Here is a 20,495-nt window from a genome sequence, read left to right as displayed (position 1 = left end):
TTTTCTCCTAGCGCGCGGAGGGGGTATCCGCTCCTCAGTTTCCTTCCTCCATGTCTGCTGCAGTGCGGGCTAGAATCGCTTGAAAAAATTTCAGAGTACCGCATTCGTTTTCCCCGCGCCGCCGACGCGTTCATTGGCCCAACCGTACCACGTGACTTTGGGGTGCCATATACCTTCCAAGCGCCGGGCGGGCCGGCTGAGTTAAAGCGCAGGCAGCGCAGGTTCCCTGCGTTTTTTTTTTTGTGTGTGTGTGTGTGTGTTCAGATTGTAGCGCTCGCGTTTGACTGTAAAGAAATCATGCCTGGTTGCTGCGCCTTCGGATGCAGCAACCGAACCGAGTCTGGAAAGATTTTTTTCTCCATTCCGACCGGAAAAAATGACCGAGAGCGTCGTTCTGCGTGGCTGCATAGAATCGGCCGGGATAACATCAAGCCTACAAAAAACACCCACGTGTGCGAGGTAAGTACACCTTGCTTGTGCTTTTCGGCGATGTTTTAGAAGGTATTTAAGCGAATGGCACGTGGTGTCAGCGATGCTACGAAAATAGGAGTTCATTGGAAGGGTCGTTCGCGCCTTGCACGCTTGACGCGGGTACACGTGTACGCTTTTGCTGCTCAACGCACGTGGTTATTCCATGCTCGTGGCACGCGAAGGCACACTTGTCGCGCGAGAATTCCGCGTCCTCACATGCACCAGGTACTCGCATGATTTCCCCGCGCACGTGAGCACGCTCTCGCCTCGAGTCACTCGACCCATATGGCACTCGTTTTTCGCAGATTGTGACGATCGCAGTCAATAAAAACATGGTCAGTGCATGTCGTGCGTCCAAATAACGGCCGCTTTCTGTGCAGTTGTGTTGGCACTGGTAGAAAAATAGAAATGGGTTAAATGTTAGCAATCCTTGAAGCTGCGTGTTTGCGGCCACGTGCGCGTTTACATCCCAATTGAGCTATTTTAATTCTCACTGTGTAGACTTCTAAACCTTGATAACTTTATAACGTATTCTTCGTCTCTTTAGTTGGGTCTTTGAACTTATTATTACAGCTATCTTCCATGTTTTTTTTTCCTTATTTCACATGTCTCAAACAGCTTCATTCAATGAAGCCCTGGGAGCCTCTTGGGCAGCCAGCGTTACTGTGACCAGCATCACCCTTCTAACCATACAACAAACATTTGCAAGACCACTTTTGGGCTGAAGACTTTGAGAAGCCTAGAGTGGATGGGAAGAAGAGGTTAAAGTACAAAGCTGTGCCAAGCATTTTTGCACACCGTGTGCCAAAAAAGATCAGAAAAGCACCATTCGGCCGTCTTCCTAATTCACCAGCAAACAACTTGGCTCAAGAAGAGGCTGAACCTGAAGGGGAAAACTTGCTAATAGGTAATTTCTCCTCAAATGAAACTTTTTTCATACATACACTGCAGCAGCGCTTTGTTGGTTGGTTATCAGGTAGCCACATGTAACGCAATATGGACAATTTCGTACCTGAATGTATACTGGCATTGAGCTTGTAACCTTTTTATGATTTGAATCAGGGCCTGATACTGTGACCAAACAGAGAAACCTCAACTATTTCATTGGTACTGCTCTTTTAAGCGTAGCACTTACAAGTAATGTGGTTGCATATGTCGGCACAAAAAGTGTTTGGAACCAAAAAATCGCTATGAAAACTTTTGCAGCTGCTGACAGCACAGCAGATGGCCTGGACTCTTCAAAAGAGCCACAGGATCATACTGAATCTGCTGATGTGGCAACAGAAGTGCCAAAAACCCCTGATGTTCAAGAGGATGCACTACCCAACATGTTCAGTGAAGTTGACACACTGAAGCGCCAACTTAACATGGAAAGAAAAAAGCGTGCGAGGGTGGAAATGGAGCTTGACGCCCTGAGAAGATCACTTAGTCGACTGCTTGCAGAAGATCAGCTCCGTGTCTTGCAAAAGGGAACAATGAGAGGGTCATCATGGACTCAGAAGACTATTCAGGAGTCTCTGAAGGTCAGACTTGCCTGTGGGGGAAGAGGATATGAATACCTGAGAAGTACTGGCTGGCCGCTCCCTGCTGAACGCACAATTCAAAAATATATTGAAGATATCAAGTTTACCCCAGGTATGCAGAAATGTTTGCAGCTTCATAATAAACATTCTCCACATTGCAGGTGCTGCTCAGGACTAGCTACAGGCTTCACTGATGATCACATAGCAAGCATAGCTACAAATATTGGGTGGCAGCAGGAGGCTTGCACTCATCTTTTTAGAAAAGATTTTATAAACGCTCTGATAGTGACAAGGGAGGTTGTTCGAAACAACTGGGCTGAAGCTTGTACTTTTGAATTTCAAAGAAAAGCAGCAGTGATCATTCCAGGACGCATGTTTGTTAGCAAAGATACACTCTAACTATGCTTTCTGCAATACCCTTAGGCTAGGGTTAAAGCTATCAAACATGATAAAAGGCTCTTTTCTTGCCATTCTAGGTATTCTTGAGGAAGTGTTTCCACCATTAGCATCAAAAGTGGCAACATTCAACTCTGAAGAGCGTTATGCAGTCCTAATGTTGGACGAAATCCAACTGACATCTGGTGTGGACTATGATATTACAACACGCTCTGTCATCGGTAAGGCTTCATCAAAAACAAATGTGGTCTGTTGTTTACATATCAGACAGCGTAGTTTTCTTGCAGCAAAACCAATGCAGTAATGAGCACTGACATGTGATACTTAATTTAGCGATGTGAAAAAAAAATTAAATGCAACTAATTTTTTAACTGTGCTAATTTTAATATCTAAGCGCTAATGACTAAATGTGTGTGCATAGGTACACACAGAAAGCCATTCAAGCATCCTTGGGATACCTTATATTTTTGTAGTTTTCGGTGAATCCTGTTATACCTCACAAACAGTTATCAAAGTTATCAAAAGCTATTTTCTGTATTCTGCAGAAGGATGAAATCAGACTTTGCTGTGGTTTTAAGGAGATACTGTGCAATCGGGGTTTTCAGGTGTTCATGCTCTTGCAATTTCATTGTCATATATACAAAATTCATTTTGTTTTCGCTCGTACACACCAAGGGTGTTGCTGTTTGAGAGTTGGTACTTTTAAGTGGTGTTGTCAGTACTGGGTAGTTGTTATCTTTGTGTTGTACAGCAAACTCCACTTGCTGTTGAAGATGACTGCAGGGGTGATAGGAGTTTCTAGTCTTGCATGTGCTGTTTGCAGCGCTTCTACTTTGTTTATTTTCCACACTAGTGGTGTCAGCCTCCAGTGTGTTCCGTAGGGGAAACAAACGTGTTTGCTTCTGGAGGTGAGGTCAGTGATGTATACATTTTGAATGACTGTTTGCTTCGAACATGCGGATGAAGAGGAGCTGGCTCACCTGCATATATATATGCTAGGAAACAAGGCTTGTGGAGAAGGTCCTGGCACCCGACACCAGCGCCCACTCTTATGAGTTGTAAGAGGGTTCCTTTCTTGTGTAATGCTGTGCCTTCCCAGTGGTGCCAGATGAGAACCTCCGTGAGCTCCGTTGGCTACCTATGTCTCTGTCGGTGCCATTCAGCTGTAGAGTAATGCAGAGAAGTTGATTTATGACAAGGATAGACAATTTCATAGCTCAAACTTTATCTGCTGATCCCATGGGCTTTTTGAAAGCTTTTCACAGATAGCAAAACATCCTCTGAAGTGCCATCAAAATTTAATGTATGAAAGAAATGCAGTTGCTGCCACCATTACTACCATTTAATCTTTAGTAAATGATTACCCCGCGTAGCCGGAGGGCGCAACAGCAGGGGCATTTGCTTCACCTCACTGCCATTGTGATGATTGGCACTGAAACTTAAACTTGTTTGCTAGCACAGTAATTACAGACCGTGATACATTCCAAGCAACACACGCATTGAAGCTTAGTTAAAGCTATCTTTATAAGTCCGAGAAACAAAATAATAAGATAAATAGGCTTCGGAATTTGCAGCTTCCGTACATGATGGATGTTGCAGGCAGTTTGTTAGTCGCAAGGAGCAAAACTAAGCCATTCTTAATTTCTACTTCAGGTGTGCCTCCACTTCCAAGTCTCTTCAGCATAAGCACATTTGCCTTATGTGCCATAAAGAGAAAAATAAAGCATTATCGCTCATTTACGTGCACTTGCTTTTTAGGTGCCAAAGTGGCTTAGTCTGCCCATTTTTTAAGTTTGCATGGTGTGCCTGCTTCATGATCACATTTGACTGAGAGACTTAGAAATACAGGATGATGAAGGAAGGACGCGATGAGCTTGAATTGACAACAACATTAAGGAAAGCAATGTGTGCGCCCAGCCACTACACTTAAACAGGAATGATGAGTGTTTTGTGATTACAAGAAAATATTGTATCACAGCAAAAACCACCAAAAGCAAAGAAGGTGAGAGCTTCATACCTGTAGCAAAATTATAAACAAGAATAAAGCCTCACCTTAAAACGTAAAAGAAAAACTATATTATCTAGAATTAAGCAACCTAAGTGCTCTTTGAAGAAAATGAACAGCAGATATATCATTGACATGCGTCTCTTCCCAACCTGTGAATGAGAGGCACCTCAAGAATCCCTCTAGCTAACTTGTCTTTTATTCGTCCTAAGACTTCTGTGTTTCTGTACAGCAGATAAAAACTGCAAGCTTTACAGTGCAAACGGAGATACTGAGCATTATTTTTATTAAGTGAAGCACCATGTTCTCTTCGTCAGTTGTTTAGAAAACGACCAGTTTGCCCTATATAAACAGACCTACAGCTCAGAGATATCTTGCAAACCATGAGTGCTGCACATCCAACAAGCTGGGTGGTATGCTTCATATTACAAACCAGTTTTTTATTTATTTATTTATTTATTTATAGATACTGCGATCTTTTACAAGATCTTAGCAGGGTGGGAACATACAAGTACATCCACAAAAACATACAGTTTAAGCAATCATGCCGACGCTTGAATTCGAAACTGGCAAAAGGACAAAATGCATGGAAAAAGGGGCAAATAAAGTATGTGCGGTTGATTCATGAGTGCAGGTGCGCCGAAAACGGGATAAATAATTTTCTGTAACGACTTTATTAGGAAGTTTATTCCAATCAACTATTGTTCTTGTAAAATAAGAATATTTGAAGCAGTTGTTGTGCGGTGTTAACGGGGTTACTGCTAGGGAGTGTTTATGACGAGTAGTATAACCAGTTAAAGATGTTAAGATGTGTGAGGTTTCAATATGGTAGTGGCCATTCATTAGTTGAAAAAAGAATTTTAATCGGGAGACACGATTTTGTTCTGTAATCGAAGAGAAGCCACTGCGTTTAAGGAGATCTGTTATAGATGTTCGACCGTAAGAATTGTAGATGAATCTGACAGCTTTCTTTTGAATTCTTTCTAATTTCTCAATATGTGTTTTTGTGTAGGGGTCCCAAATTATTATTGCATATTCTAAAGTAGGACCAACTATTGTATTATATGCCAGGAGGCGGACAGTTGGTGTGGAGAATTTAAGGGACCGTGTGAGGGTGAATAATTTGCGAAGACAAATTATTCACCCTCAGACCATACTTCTGCTGAAAAGTGTGTAAAGGCTTCACAACTTGTGCGGGGAGTGGGAGCGCGTGAAGACTAGGTCTGTGCTGAATTTTTCTGCTACCATTTCGGAACAGAGAGATACGGTGGAAGCAGGGCAAAATCTGAAATTTCTTTTTCTGCTGTTCTTTTGTGGCAATGAGGACAGTGGGTCATCTATATTCTCTGCACAATTTCTGAAACAGGCTTTCTGTATCAGCGGTGAGCACCGACATGTTGATCTCCTTGCGTATGCCTCTGAAATAAAAGCTTTCTTTGTCTGTTTGCATTTGTCCCATCCTTCTTTCCCCGTCCTTAGTTTCTTCGGCAGGTCTCTCTGTAAAATTATTGCCAATTAGCCCAAAGTTCCACTTTGTTCATGACTAAAGCCGTAGGCTTGTGGTCGGGAAAATGAAAGTGCAATGTATATGTTATATATGAGGAGCTTTTTTTCGAAATGAGCCAAATCTACAAACCGAAACTAGGTCAGATAAAACGGTAATGACAAGAAAAACTAGGCAACTTTCTTATAGAAAACCCGTTGCAACGAAATGGGTCAAATAACGCCAGGCGAACGTGTTCGCAGATCGTATTTCGTATCGAAGTTGAGCCAGATCCAGCTGTTGCATGGATCAAAATGAGCCAAATCTATTTGCCCAATAGGAGAGCGCTTTTGGCGTGACGTCATGTAGCCATGGCAGCCTCCTTGTCAGTTCCCGCCAAGGAGTTGGTTCCCGCCTGACAGCTCAGTGTGTTTTGTTCGTGTTTTCGCAAGTTCTTCGCTTTTTTGATATCGTTGTTCATGGATTGGGATGGCAATGAAGAGATCGGTGAAAATCTATCCCTAGACGTCGACGACGAAGTGAAAAGAAGCCGCATCACCTCCGTAAAAGCAAGAATGCGCCGTTGCCAAAATGCAAAATGCAGTGCCCTGCTGCCAATGTTATTATAGCTTTTCTGTCAAGATTACATGATGCCATTCTCGAAAGCCAATTTTAATAAAGTTTTCATAGCAATACCGCCTAAAATCCAGCGTTTCAATTCAATACGAGCCAAATCCAAAGTTCTCACCCTAATATTGGGCATATTTGCCGCATAATTTTTCATTACTTGTGGTCGTAAACTTGCCCTAGCTGACATGTAAAGCATATCATATATTAGCTTTGATAGCTTTGCATTTAGGTCCGCTAACAAATTTTTGCTTTTTTCTCAACTTCTGTTTACGTGGATTTGACCCATTTCGAAAAAAAAACTCCTCATATGTCAATAATCGTATGCAACGTGGCTATCGCTTACCGCACGAAAAGCACTCATCTTGTTTACTGCCTTGCTTTCATTGAATGTGTAATTTGTGCCTGGATCTTTATTACAAATGAAACTAACCTAGCTACACACATGACATTTAAGAAAATATTACCCAACACTGCATGCATGTAATAGCAAGTAACTCATGTTTTGATTTATTTTCCTTTGGTCACCTGCACACAAGACTGCAGAATCTGACACATTGCAGTCCTTCATTGCAGTCCTTTCTTAAAATTTGGTCAATACGAGGCCCTTGATACTTCCTTTTTTCCACTTATCCTTTGACCATTCATACATACCCATTTTGAATTTGAAATCAACGGCCAGGTGATATTCACAACGCATGCTTCAAATTTTGAGCTTGTAAGCCGAGCACATGCAATGAACTGAAGTCAGCATACATATTATGTTTTATGCTGAAATGCTACGGTGCATACCCAAATAATGCTGTGCTTGATGCATAACAAGAAATACAAAACAACAAAACACCCAGTAGCTTTAGTTTTCCTCTGTCCCTATGCATGTTACATAAACTGCTCTAAAAGCACAATAATTTTATACATCGCCCATGCAACTTAGAAAAAAAGTGCTGCGTCACCAGTGGGTGTTCCTGCCTTTTTTTTACACACGCAGCAAATCTTGACAGTGTAAGAAAACAGTCATAAATAAGTTGAGAAGAGTAGCCGCTCATGAACGCACTAGACAGCTGCGTTCATAAATCGCAATGTAGCAAACTCTCGCTCATTATCAGTGCACAGAAGTACATATACGCTGCTGTAATCACGCATATGGCTCATATTGGCCTTCCACAAGATTTAGTGCGCAAATCAGTCATCGCGTTGGTTTTTACGCCTGCTGTGCACAGATCGTCTTACGATCACGGCCAAACACCGGTGCGCACACGGCAGTCGCAGTGTGTCGTGCGTATACGGCAGAAGAAGTCGCCCGGCAGAGTCGAGAACGCGCGGTATCCTATTACAAACTAAATTAAATGTATCCGATTTAGCTTGTGAAATTATACAATGAACGTACGTACCTGTGACACTGTCAGGTTTTTCGTCCTGCTTGGAAACATTCAATAGAAGCCGACGGTGGTCCAACATATTCATGCCCAAAAGCACAAGCCTGCCTCATTGCGGCTCGAAGTGACGAAATGTTTCCTTCGTAACTTGCTCCGCGGAAGGGGAAAAAACACATGCATAAGCTCGCGATAGCAGCGCAAAGCTGCTGCCCGCAATCGTAGCACAGTTCCAGCTGTAAACACGATCGGCATGCAAAACCACCGGCTGGATAAGATCGCACAAAATAACATGTCCTTTTCGTTCTTGGCAACCATTATCTCCGGGCACAAAGTATTTGTACTAACACTCAACCCGATGTGTCACCGAATGTCAAGGTCTTCCAACACAGCGGCCTTCCCGCGACGCAGTCGGCTTGGAAGGTCTATGTCGGTGGCCGCTCACTGTTGCCAGTCAAATCCGGACCTTTGCGGTACTCTGAAATTTTTTCTAAGGACTCTATTCGGGCGCTGTCCGGACGTCTTCTGCAGTGTTTCCATTTGTTCGCTCTCGTTCCCAATGCTTGTTTACTTATGACGTGCCTCTCAAATATATATTTTACGATGTCTTAGTTCTCGAAAAGGTAATCAACGAGCTTAATTCCTAGTCGACAATATATTTCTCGAAGGCAATGTTATAGTGCCACCCGAGGGAGCTGGGACCAGCCCATTACGGGTTTTTCATGCGCGGATCTACACTTTCCAGGGGTATCTCACGTGAATAATAAAAGCATAGACGCAAAACCAGAGCACATAAGAATCTAGTTAAGATTCCATACCCACCATGGCGCAATATGCGTGTCACAAATAAACGCTGACTATATATGACTTCTAGAACATTTATCTTGATTTTAACCCGCTAAAGCTTGTTTGCTCACGACGAATAGTTCACGGTATAATATGTAATTTTTCTATTTCTTCACAGAAACCCTCGGTGGTAGCATAAGGACTTCACTACCACTGCAGTTTAGATTCGGCCAGCGCCACTTGCGTTTCTAACTGGTGCTCAAAATTAGGCCGTTCTTCACCGGCTAAATTTAAGTGGCGGTAACTTGAAGCAAGCTGATGGGAGGTTTACAGCTGCTTGCAGCACACAGAAAGGGATCTACCAATATTTATTCCCTTTCAGTGCTGCACGTTCAACTCACTTGAGCAATTTACTGGTGCTTCTTGCTTGAGAAAAAGACATGATGAATCTGTTTGGAGAACTGACACAGGCTGCTGCGGTCAAATATTTGAGTGAAATATGCCTCTTGGACCGGTTCGCTGCAGCCAGCAAGAAGCCTAAGGCCCATTCATTAGTAGTGTTGCACATACTGAAGATATCCCTGTTCCTCAGTGGAGGTCAGTGGAGGTCCAGTTTTCATGTGATACCTGTGGTGTCTTTAAGAGACGGGTACGCGAGGATTTCTTTTATGCCCTGACGAAGCAAATAGTTTTCAGTCTGTGTAAATAAACAACGCAGGATCGAGACATGTTGAGGCAGGATGTGTTTGCATTTTCCATTTCAACGCGTCCTAAGCAGCGCTGCAGTGCCTCGAGTATGCTATAGTCATTGTAAATGGAGTTGCAAAGAGCTACTTCATGGTTTCAATTCGAAGTTGTAGTGAACTGCTGGGTTTCGCGAACAGAGCGCGCCTCGCCATAACGACAGTCGGTTGCTTCCGTTGCGGGAGGGGTGTGCCAGACACACCGCCGAAGCGAGAGATATCGGCCGTGGTTTTGAGCGTTGGCCTGTTCGTTCACCGCTCTGCCTGTTTTTCCATTTTGGATTTAGCGTGGTTTGGTGGGCTCCAGGCGAATTCTTGCGTTCCTTCTGAACATCGACATGGCACCGCTGTACAATTGGACTATGGCAAGGTGAGAAATTTCGTTCGACACTCTGCGACACATTTCAAGCAATTAGGCATACGGCACGGCACCTAGGCTAGACTTGTGACGCAGTTAACGAAAAGGAGCGCGGCCATCATGGCGCAGTTTTTTTTTTAAATAATGAATCGTATTGGGACATGTTTGCGACGCTTTTTATGAGCCACAATACTACTTTAACTTATTTCGGTAGTTTTTGGGCGCGCTAGTCGCACAGTGTTGCTGTGACGCAGCTTCGCGTATACTGAATCTTACTGCGACAAGTTTTGGGCTTTCTCTGGCCCCCAACTTTATTGTAACTAATTTCGTTAGTTTTTGTGGTACTTCTCAAGCGCAGTGAGCGCGCCTCGCGCTTTGACGCAGTTAGGGAAAAGCAGCTCGGCCGTGGTGCGCAGTTTCGCGCTTTAATGCACAGACTAGACAAGTTCCTGGCGCTTTCTCTGACGCCCAACATTGTTGAAAATTATTTTCGGTACTTTTTTTGTTACTTATGAGGCACGCACACCACGTCTTTCATGACGCAGCGAAAAGTAGCAAGGCCGTGGTGACAAAGTTTGGTGCGTACTTAATCTTACTGCGACAAGTTTGTGACAATTATGGCCCGGCAACAATTTAAGCCTTCTTTCGGACTCGCGCATGTCGAAAATGCGACGAGCAACTGTAAAGAGCGATAACACGGGATTGTGTTGCTTGCGCCGGCAGAACGCGCAAAAGATAACGCCAAGGAGCTCAAGCGCCAGGAACTAGTAACTCGAAAATTCCATTATGCAAAAAAGAAGTGAGGCGTGCAGACAGGACACAAGAGTAGAGAAGTGGACAACACGAACGCCGACTATCAACTGAAGGGAGCACTGAGGCGAAAAAAGAAAGGAGACACAAAACTCATCTGCGCATGCTCACGAATGGTAACACCACGTGTCAGTCGGGTACATGAGCTGGTGTACGTGACAGATAACTGTTAAGGCACTTAATCTCTTCCTTATGTAAAGTAATCGAAGGCTGACTTTCTTTTTTGCATAATGAATCCTTACCAACTAGCTCAGCTTTCTGTCGTTCGAAAATTCCGTCTTCTGAACGGCACCCACGTATTTGTCTTCAGCGCGAGTAGAAGGAATTCTGCGAGCGCGTAGCATGGTCTGGCTGAGAGCCTGTGTTGTGGCCGCCTCTGTATTCGTAGCGTACTATATCGCGTCGGCTCTAGCCAAGTTCTGGAAATGCGCAGTAGCCCGTGTATTCGTGCCACTAAACTGCAGGAAATAAGGCCCGGGAGAAGGGGAATGCTTGGAAGTAGAATGTTTTCGTGGTATGTGCGGTATTGTTGGGGATGAGTCGGGTATACTCTACGCCGTGTGTGTAAATACAAACTGCTTTTGTTTTTAATGCCGCCCATTCACCACTGTCGCACGCTTCGCCTCTACACGCATTATTACATGTTAATGCCAAAATAATGCATGCTTGTAATTTAATTTTTTCAGCTGACGTCATCTGGTGGAGCTTCCTACGGAAACTACTGCTGCTTACATGGTGCCACAACGTTGGATGAATGCACAAAAGCCCGCAACGAGCATTTATAAAGAATAAGATAAACATTTCCTCATTACACAAAGCGTCTTGCGTCTTTATCACATTGCACGTGGTACATATTCGATGGCGGCTTGAGAAGATCGTTCGAGATCAATTTTACTTAATAATAAAACGATTTCGCGCGAAGAGCGTGCGAGTTTGAGTTGTAGAAAAAAAAAAGCAGCGGATCCGGCGTGATGCGAACCAGCTAGTATTCAAAACGCGCGCGCACGAAACCGAAACCGGAAGTCTGGTTGAAGTATTAACACTGACGGCTTGGTGCGCTGCAGTCAATTGGACCGCTGGACTCTATAAGAGTGTCCGCTCTTGTTGTATTCCTTTCTCTATGGTTGCGTTGCGGGTCGTAGTTACCGATTCGCAGGTGCGCATAAGTAAGCAACACTCTGAGGATGAGCAGGGGACGAGCGTACCTGGTAGCAGATAGTGTTTCTGCATATGCTCGCGCAGGAACCAGAGTTGCGCATAGGTTCGCCATTATGTTGCAGCTATGCAGTGAAGCCACTCCTCGCGCGCGCAGGAGGCAAATGCCGCGCGGTGGTCCATTTGCTGTTTTCGCGGTGTTTTCCATTTGTTGTCTGCTGGTCGCGATGGCACTATTTAATACAGGCTACGCTAGAACCATTGGCATAGCCGAAAAGCGGTAGGGTTCTAACATCCCGCAATGTTGTTTGTATGTGCACACGGCCACGAAAGTTTACGGACCACGGAATATCGAAAAATATTCAATTCCCGAGCAGCCTGTAGCACTACACAGTAAAAATGTCGACGAGAATGTTGTTAGGATGTTCTATTCAAAGCCCGAAATGGAAATATCTGGCTGCGTTGTAAGGTTGCGAAGATATTCAGCTTTTTCCAGGATTTCTTGTTACGTAATATTTTGTGGCCGGGTGTACATATACGCACGCACGTATACAAACATGCGCATGAACTTGCCCATAGGAGTAGGAGCCCCCTCGATCACCAAAATAGAATCGAGACTACGCCCGTGACTCCAACAGCTCAAAAGTTCGCGTGCAAACACGCAATACCGTGCAACAAAAAGCGGTGCAATGTTTTGCAGCATGCATATGAATTTTTCTCGTCGAAGCTGGAACGCAATAAATCTTTTAAAGGATGTTTAAAGAAAACTTTACACACGTAAGCTGGACAATTACGTGAGCGCATTTTGACTGCGGAAACCAACCGATTAATGATCGTCGTCAAAAGAACTATCGTGCCTGCAGATATCTCAGCGTCTGCTAATAGAGCGCCATTTATCACTAACCGTCGTCCACTGCAGCTGCACGTTTTAATATATGCGGTGCAGACACGTAAATTTAGATGCATTTCAAATGCTCGCATGCGCACACTTTATGCAAAGCTTGTTTTTACGATTCATTCATACCGCAGACTAAACAGCTGCTTTGCAGCAGAAAATCTGCAAGTGCAAGATGATTCAAGATACAGGCACTTGTAGATCAAATTTATTTCGTACAAGGGAATGGATGACCAATCGCTGCTGGCAGAAGGGAAAGACTTTTAGGCTCGTAGCGCAGCTCAGAAAGAGTAAAAAAGGAAGGAGGTAGGGGTAATGAAGGAGAATGGAAAACAGAGTGAGCGCTAACTTCCAACTGATGGTTTATTTCGTGACACAGAAGGCTACTTATACACTCGGCGAACCATGTGACATTAAGAGATTACAAAAACCAAGCAACAAAACCGATAGTAACCATGTGACAACATAATGAGACAGCCTGTGGCGGCAGTCCGAGACACGCCAATTCATTGCTTGATAATCATAATGAAGGTGAGCTTACACATGCATGGCCCAGACGAATGGTAGCCTTTTCTTTGATGATTTCTCTTGTGAGCTGAATACGAATACGACCAAGAATGGCGCATTCCCCTAAGACAGGTTCGCAACCACATGTTTTGCAGGGCTGCGAAAGAGAAATCATCGAAGCAAAGGCTACCATTCGTCTGGGCCATGCATGTGTAAGCTCACCTTCATTATCATTATCAAGCAATGAATTGGCGTATCTCCGAATGCAGCCACAGGCTGTCTGATTATGTTGTTACATCGTTACTATCGGTTTTATTGCTTGGTTTTTGTAATCTCTTAATGTCACATGTTTTGCCGAGTGTATAAGTAGCCTTCTGTGTCACGAAATAAACCATCAGTTGGAAGTTAGCGCTCACTCTGTTTTCCATTCTCCTTCATTACCTCTAGCTCCTTCCTTTTTTGCGTTTTCTGAGCTGCGCTACAAGCCTAAAAAGTCATGGCATACAACCTCGCCCAAACTGCCACGCTTTTGGGCAGAAAGGAAAGACTGCTGGTTCTTGGAGCCTTAGGCGGCAGAATTTAATGTAACTGGGAAGGCTACAGGCTGTTAACAGTGAAGAAAAACAGTGAAGAAAAAAATGAAAAGATAAAAAAAAATGCGTACGGCCTCATCAATAACAACACGCGTGAATTCTCCCAAGTAAGAAAAAACGCTGTAGTTAGCCTATGATTACAAACACGCGTACATTCACTCAAGTAAGAATATAAGCGTAGGTAGCCTATGAACAGAAAGACGCGTACATTCAGTGGCGTCATCAAGGGAGGAGCGTGATAAATGTAAGATTGAAAGACACAGCCAGTGGAATGCAGGGGAGATATGTTAACATAGATCATGCGGGGGGTTGTAGCTGCCAGAAGAGTGTTTCTCCTGTTCTTTGTTTCAAGTTACTGCAACTTTTTTGAGACCGCCAAGACGGTCAATACGCACCGGCCTGGTTATGTGGCATCCATACTCTTACCTTCACTAACTTTGCAGTTCTGCGAAGTGCTTTCCATTTCATTTTTTGCACAGGCAGTGCGTTTGTGTTTGCATGCAAACAGATTTTATACAGTCTATGCGCGTACGAAAAATGGCATAAAAGATAAATGAAAAGATATAGGACAAACTAGTAAACACCATCACAACAGAAGGGCGAGAAGAATCTCTAATAAGTGATTTGGAAATATACATATATCTTCATAAACATGCTGTATATTATGTCGTACGCAAATTTAGCCAAGCTTTAAACATACGCAAACGCCACGTAGCTCGACAGAACCAAGGTAATGCTTGCCTTCGCTTGGAGATACACTGAATATTTTTTTGCATTCTGACTAATAACATAGTTACCTCTGATTAATTAATCACTTTCTCAAAAATTATAATTAGATGAAAAGTATCATTGAGAAAAGTGTAGAGCAATAAGAAAAACTACTCACACAGCTCTGTTCAATACGTGCAACATAACAGGGTTTTTCCCAGGGTGAAGCAAGCCCGCGAATACACGCAAAGTGCCTCGAGTGGCCAGTCACGCGGCAATCTTGCGTGTATTCGCGGGCTTCTTTCACGCTCGGAAAAACTTGTATGTGGCATGTGCTGAACCTCAGAAAACTGTATTTGGAGCTTTTCAAGCGTCTCTACAATTTTCTCATTGACAATTTTTATGTAACTGTTATATTTGACAATTTTCATGTAATTATAATATTTGAGAAGTTATTTACATAAGTAGGAATAATTATGAAATTAGGGAGAAGGGAAGAAATAATCTGAGTATCCCACAGCGATGTTAAACAAGATTACCCTGGTCCTGTCCAGCCACATGGCATTTGCATACTTTATTGAAGTTTGGCTAAAGTTATGTGGGGCAACCTGAATAACCATTAGTAAATGGATAAAAGAGACAGCAAAAATACTCATTGAAGCACTAAATCTGTCGACAATCTCAGAAACGTGTCTCTAGCTAGTTGGGCTTATACGTCAGCTTACCTGTTTTCATAAATTCCCCGCAAAGTGTGCTGAGCTTCTGTATTGCAAATGACTGGCCGCTTCTCTGTCGTAGTGAGGGGAGAATCCTGATTTTAATATGGTGGCCTAAAATTTTTCAAAAGAGTAGCCTAGTGCGTTCACATGTTTGGAGAGGGGTAGCTTGGATGCAGAGTTTACATGTCATTCGTGATTCTTAAAGCGCAGCCTAGAAGGGGTTTCCGTTTGCCCGATGTATTGTGCGCGACAAATGGCGCGTTCTAGGATATATACAACGTTATAAGTGTCGTGGTTGTGATCCGCTTGGATTTCGAATGAAAACGAAGACGCGGTGCTCTTGGCAACAGCAGCGGCACTCGTCATGCGGCAGAGTTTGCACCGGAATTTTCCGCAAGATGCGCAAACTTTGAAGTTAGCTGAATTAATTTAGGGGAATGTGACAACATCGCTGAGGTTGGTGGCCCATCTATGTGTATGCGTGCCGCGAAGGACGTGACAACAGCAAGATAGCCAGAACAAGAAGAACGCAGGTTTATTGGGAAGTGTTGCTTTTATAGCCGACCGAGTGATAACGGGCCGACCGTAGCGCGCATGTCAGGAACAGGTGCACAGTCATGCACGCATCTGATACATCCTTCCATGTAAACAAACAAAACAGACTCTTGACATTAGTTAAGCAATTTGATTAAATGCCTCGTCATAGCGAAGGCGTTGCGGCGGTCTAGTGTTCCGGGACGATCTTCTCGGAGCTGGGGTCAGCACCGAATCCGGTGTTGGCCTTCCTTCTGTGTTGGCTGAGCACTGTTGCGCCCCAGCAGTCGTTCGGGAGGATTCCGAAGCCTGCGATGTTGATCCGGCCGAAGAATGCATTGCAGGTACCTGAGGGTTGTCGACAGGCGTGCTCGTGTCGGTTGTGTCGTCCCCGTCTTCGCTGCTTGTTTCATCATACGGCTCATCCGTTCGTATGAGGTGTTTGCGGTTGCGCCGCAGAACTTGCCCATCTTCGGTTACCAGCTGGTAGGACCTTGGAGCTTGCGTGCCTCTTACCCTCGCTTTCCGGGACCACGTTCTCGTTCCTCGCAGCCGTACTACGTCCCCTCGAGAAAGCTTCGGCAATGGTTTGCCTTGTGCGTGCTGGCAGTGCTTTTTCACCTCTGTGCAGGGTACTTCATGGAAGTCGGGAAGATTGGCTCGAAGGCGCCTCCCTTGCAACAGTTCACCAGGAGATCGCCCGTCCTCAAGTGGAGCTGAGCGATAAGCCAGTAGTCCTTGCCAGAAGTCGTCCCCGGACTCCTGCGTTTTTTTCAAGATGCGTTTGACAATCTGCACACCTTTTTCTGCCAACCCATTTGACTGCGGGTAATGAGGACTAGAAGTTACATGTGAAAAATCATAGTTTCGTGCAAACATGGCGAAGTCATAACTCGAAAACTGAGGACCATTGTCCGTGCAAACTTCTAACGGGACGCCATATCTTGCGAAGATAGCGCTTAGTGCAGCTATCGTAGTCCTTGAGGTAGTGTCCTGGAGTTGTTGGACCTCTGGAAACTTCGAGAAGGCATCATAAGCCACAAGATACGAGTCCCCAGCAAAGAAAAATATATCCACTCCAACCCTGTACCACGGGCATCTGGGAACTGACCGCATCAGTAGAGGTTCTTTTGCTTGCGCATAAGCATATTTCTTACAGGTTGAACAGCTCGCATGTAGCGCTACAATTTCACGGTTAAGACCTGGCCAAAAAACAAGGCGACGTGCCCTCTCTTTGCACTTTTGAACCCCAAGATGTCCCGCATGAATTCTGGACAAAATCTTTTTCCGCATACTCTGGGGTACGATTACTTTGGAGCCTTTAAAAAGTACCCCATTCACAACAGATAGTTCTTGCGCAAAAGGCTTGAGTTCACCCTCAATGGGTTGGCTCCTTGACAAACGTTCCACCACTACCTGCAGGTAGCTGTCACGTGCAGTTTCTGTCCTCAATTCGCGCTCTGTCGTTGGCGTCACCATGTACCCTAGGGACTGCACTGCGTGAATTTCCACGTCGTTCATGTTTGTGTCTTGTCTGCTGCAGTCATCAGCTGTGGATCGTGATAACATATCAGCCAGAACTAGGTTCTTTCCCGGAATGTAGCGTAAAACAAAATCATACCTAAACAGACGCAGAAAAAACCTTTGCAGCCGGGGCGGCATGTCATCAATTGCTTTTTCCGCTATCGACACGAGTGGTTTGTGGTCAGTTTCTATGAGTAGCTTTCGCCCGTAGACGAATTGATGGAATTTTTCGCATCCGAAGCAAATGCCAAGGGCCTCCTTTTCAATCTGAGCGTATCTCTGCTCTGCCTGTGTGAGAACGCGTGATGCATATGCTACGGGTCGCCAGTCATCGCTGTGACGTTGCAGCAGAGCTGCTCCTACACCGTCCCGTGAAGCGTCGCACGAAATCTTTGTTTCCTTTTGAGCATCAAAAATAGCAAGCACGGGAGCTGTGGCCAAATCTTGTGTTACTCTCTTCCACTCCCTAGAGTGGTTTTCAGTCCACTGAAAATCTGAGCGAGACTTGATAAGATCTCTCAACAACACTGTTCGTTCAGACAGACGCGGCACAAATTTTCCGAAGTAGTTTAACACTCCCAGCATGCGTTGAACATCGGGCTTGCTTGTTGGTTCCGGCATTTCAATCATGCTTTTAACGAGCTGTGGGTTCGGTGATATACCATTTGAGGTTATTATGTCACCAAGAAACTTGATTTCTGTGACGCCGAACTTGCACTTTTGTGCATTAAAAGTTAAGCCAGCTTTTTCGGCTGCTTTCAGGACAGCTACTAGGCGCTCGTCGTGCTCTCGCCGCGTTGAACCCCACACCAAAATGTCATCCATGTATACTAGTACGCCCGGTAGCCCATCTAGAACTTGAGTCATTGTTTGTTGAAACACTTCTGGTGCCGACGATATTCCAAACGGTAGTCGCAAAAATCGGTATCTTCCAAAAGGCGACGAGAAAGTACATATTTTCGAGGTTTGCTCATCCAAAGCTATCTGGTGGTAGCCAGAGTTAGCATCCAAGCAGCTGAAGTACGTGGCGCCCGCTGACTTAGCTTCCAAGTTTTCACGCTTAGGGAGGGGAAAATGCTGCCTTTTCACCTGCTGATTGATATTCCTAGGATCCAAACAAACTCGTAGACTGCCATCTTTTTTCTTCACAAGTACCAGGGGGCTTACCCAGTCAGTAGGCTCCTGTTCTTTCACGATGATTTCAGCCCGCGCCATTCTTTCGAGTTCATCTTTGAGAGGCTCCTCCAGGGCCAAAGGAACACGACGAGCTGGCTGGACAACCGGTACTGCTCCAGGTTTCAGGACCATGTGATAGGACTGCTTCAGGCAACCAAGTCCCTCGAAGACATGTCTGAAATCCTTCAGAGGACCATATACAGAAGCCACGTTCACAGCATCCACAGTACGGTGAACCAGTCCCAAGGACTCACTGGCTTCTAGTCCCAGTATGGGCTGGCGACCATTTTTTACAATGAAGAATTTCACCGGAGTGTGTGCATTTCCAACATGCACAATTTTCGACACTGTCCCAAAGCACGTTATGACACCGCCGTTATACGCCCGCAGCACTGTGCTTGTCGGCTGTAGTTCATTTGATGGTAGTTTCCGATAGACCGAAAATGGCAAAAGGCTGGCTTGTGATCCCGTGTCTATCTTGAAGGAAATTCCCTGACCATTAACTTGAGCATTTACCGTCCACTCATTGGTTTTTCCACCTTTACTGCAGACATCTAGGACATCAAAATCGCTCTCTTGAAGTTTGTTGACTTCACTCACTTCTGTCGACTTCCTACAGCACATAGAAAAGTGATTGACACCTTGGCACACATAGCATTTTTTTCCAAATGCTGGGCACTGCTTCGGCCTGTGCTTGCGGTTACAACGCCTGCACTGCAACTGTTCCCCGCCAAGCTTACTCTCGTTTGTGCGCCTCGAAATGGCATCGACGCAGCCGTCTGCTTTGCGCCACACCTCATTTTGTTGTGCGACTGATTCTGCAATTTTGCACATATTTTCCGCTTTCAATAACGTCAGCTCTTTCTCCCGAAGCATCTTCTCCCGTAGCTTAGCGTTGTTGGTACCAAAGACAATTTGGTCTCTTACCAGTGAGTCATGCGATGCTCCAAAGTTGCACTGCGAGGCTTGTTTCTTTAAGTCACGTAAAAATTTTTCGAACGGTTCTCCTTCCGCTTGGGTCCTCGTGCGAAACAGGTACCTTTCATGCACTTCGTTGGTCACCTCTGAGCAGTAGGCGTCGAACTTTTGCATTAAGGTCTTGTAGCCATCCTTGCTCTCGTTCGGTTCGAACTTGAAATTGTTGAATACATCGAGCGCCTCGTCACCCGCGATGCTCAGCAGAAGTGCAGCTTTCGAAGCCTCACTTTTCGGCTGGTCCTTCACTTCCGTTGCTTGCAGGAAGAGCTCAAATTTTTGCTTGAAACGCTTCCACGATGCCGAGACGTTCCCCGCCAGACGCAGGGGCTCCGGTGCCTGCAGCCGTTCCATGCTTCGTCTTCCACGGCTGCCGAAGCTAGACCGTCGTAGCCACTTCTGACACCATGTATGCGTGCCGCGAAGGACGTGACAACAGCAAGATAGCCAGAACAAGAAGAACGCAGGTTTATTGGGAAGTGTTGCTTTTATAGCCGACCGAGTGATAACGGGCCGACCGTAGCGCGCATGTCAGGAACAGGTGCACAGTCATGCACGCATCTGATACACTATGGACCACCCGGGGAGGTTCATTAACAATTGGGCGCATTTTCTCACTAGTTATTAGTACGGCATGCTTTTTACGGTGAGTACGATTTATGTTCGGAGTTGATGCTCAATACCCGAGGACAAGATTAATACGTGAATCTGGGGGAGCTGGTTTGCTTTCGATGAGCGCACGACGGTTGTCTTCTTCTTGAATGACGGTGACAGAGGGAGGATAATGCTGGCGTAGTAGTCGATACACGGAGTTGTTCGCTGTTCAGTTCAAAGTCCTCTTTTTTAATTCAAATCAGCTTGAAACGAAGAGCTTGGCTGTACGAGATTGCTCTTTTACAATGTTTCACATGGCAGCTATGAAAATGTCTTATGTATTGGTGCTTATCGGTTGCTTTTCTGATGTGAGAATCTCGCTGTGCACACTTACACTAACATCGAGAAAGGTGATTGCGGAAGTTCAATATCTATGGGAAACTGGTATGATTGGATGGGCTGCGTTGAACTGAGAAATGCAATAAACTCTTCTTCACCGTGGAACCGGATTAGGAATATGTCGTCTATGAATGTTTTTGT

At 44.9% G+C, this 20,495-nt stretch overlaps 2 protein-coding genes across 7 annotated transcripts in view; one reads left to right on the top strand and one right to left on the bottom strand.

Moving 5' to 3' along the window:
* LOC139047605 (probable chitinase 2) overlaps window positions 1–20,495 on the top strand; it is a 343,683-nt gene that overhangs the window by 121,557 nt on the left and 201,631 nt on the right. The window lies entirely within an intron of this gene.
* Window positions 15,665–19,912, bottom strand: LOC139048141 (uncharacterized). Of its 2 annotated transcripts, none has more exons than XM_070522651.1 (2): window positions 18,378–19,912; window positions 15,665–16,448 (listed from the first exon to the last, which is right to left on the bottom strand). In XM_070522651.1, the coding sequence occupies exons 1-2, from the start codon at window positions 19,713–19,715 to the stop codon at window positions 15,828–15,830; spliced, it is 1,959 nt and encodes a 652-aa protein (XP_070378752.1). In that variant the 5' UTR covers window positions 19,716–19,912; the 3' UTR covers window positions 15,665–15,827. The 2 variants fall into 2 exon arrangements, with proteins under 2 accessions (XP_070378752.1, XP_070378753.1); XM_070522652.1 differs by having other exon boundaries at window positions 19,314–19,909.

The sequence above is a fragment of the Dermacentor albipictus genome, chromosome 7, assembly GCF_038994185.2.
Source record: "Dermacentor albipictus isolate Rhodes 1998 colony chromosome 7, USDA_Dalb.pri_finalv2, whole genome shotgun sequence".
Taxonomy (NCBI): Eukaryota; Metazoa; Arthropoda; class Arachnida; order Ixodida; family Ixodidae; genus Dermacentor; species Dermacentor albipictus.
The sequence above is the reverse complement of the archived record's forward strand: the minus strand, read 5'-3'. Positions and strand labels throughout refer to the sequence as shown.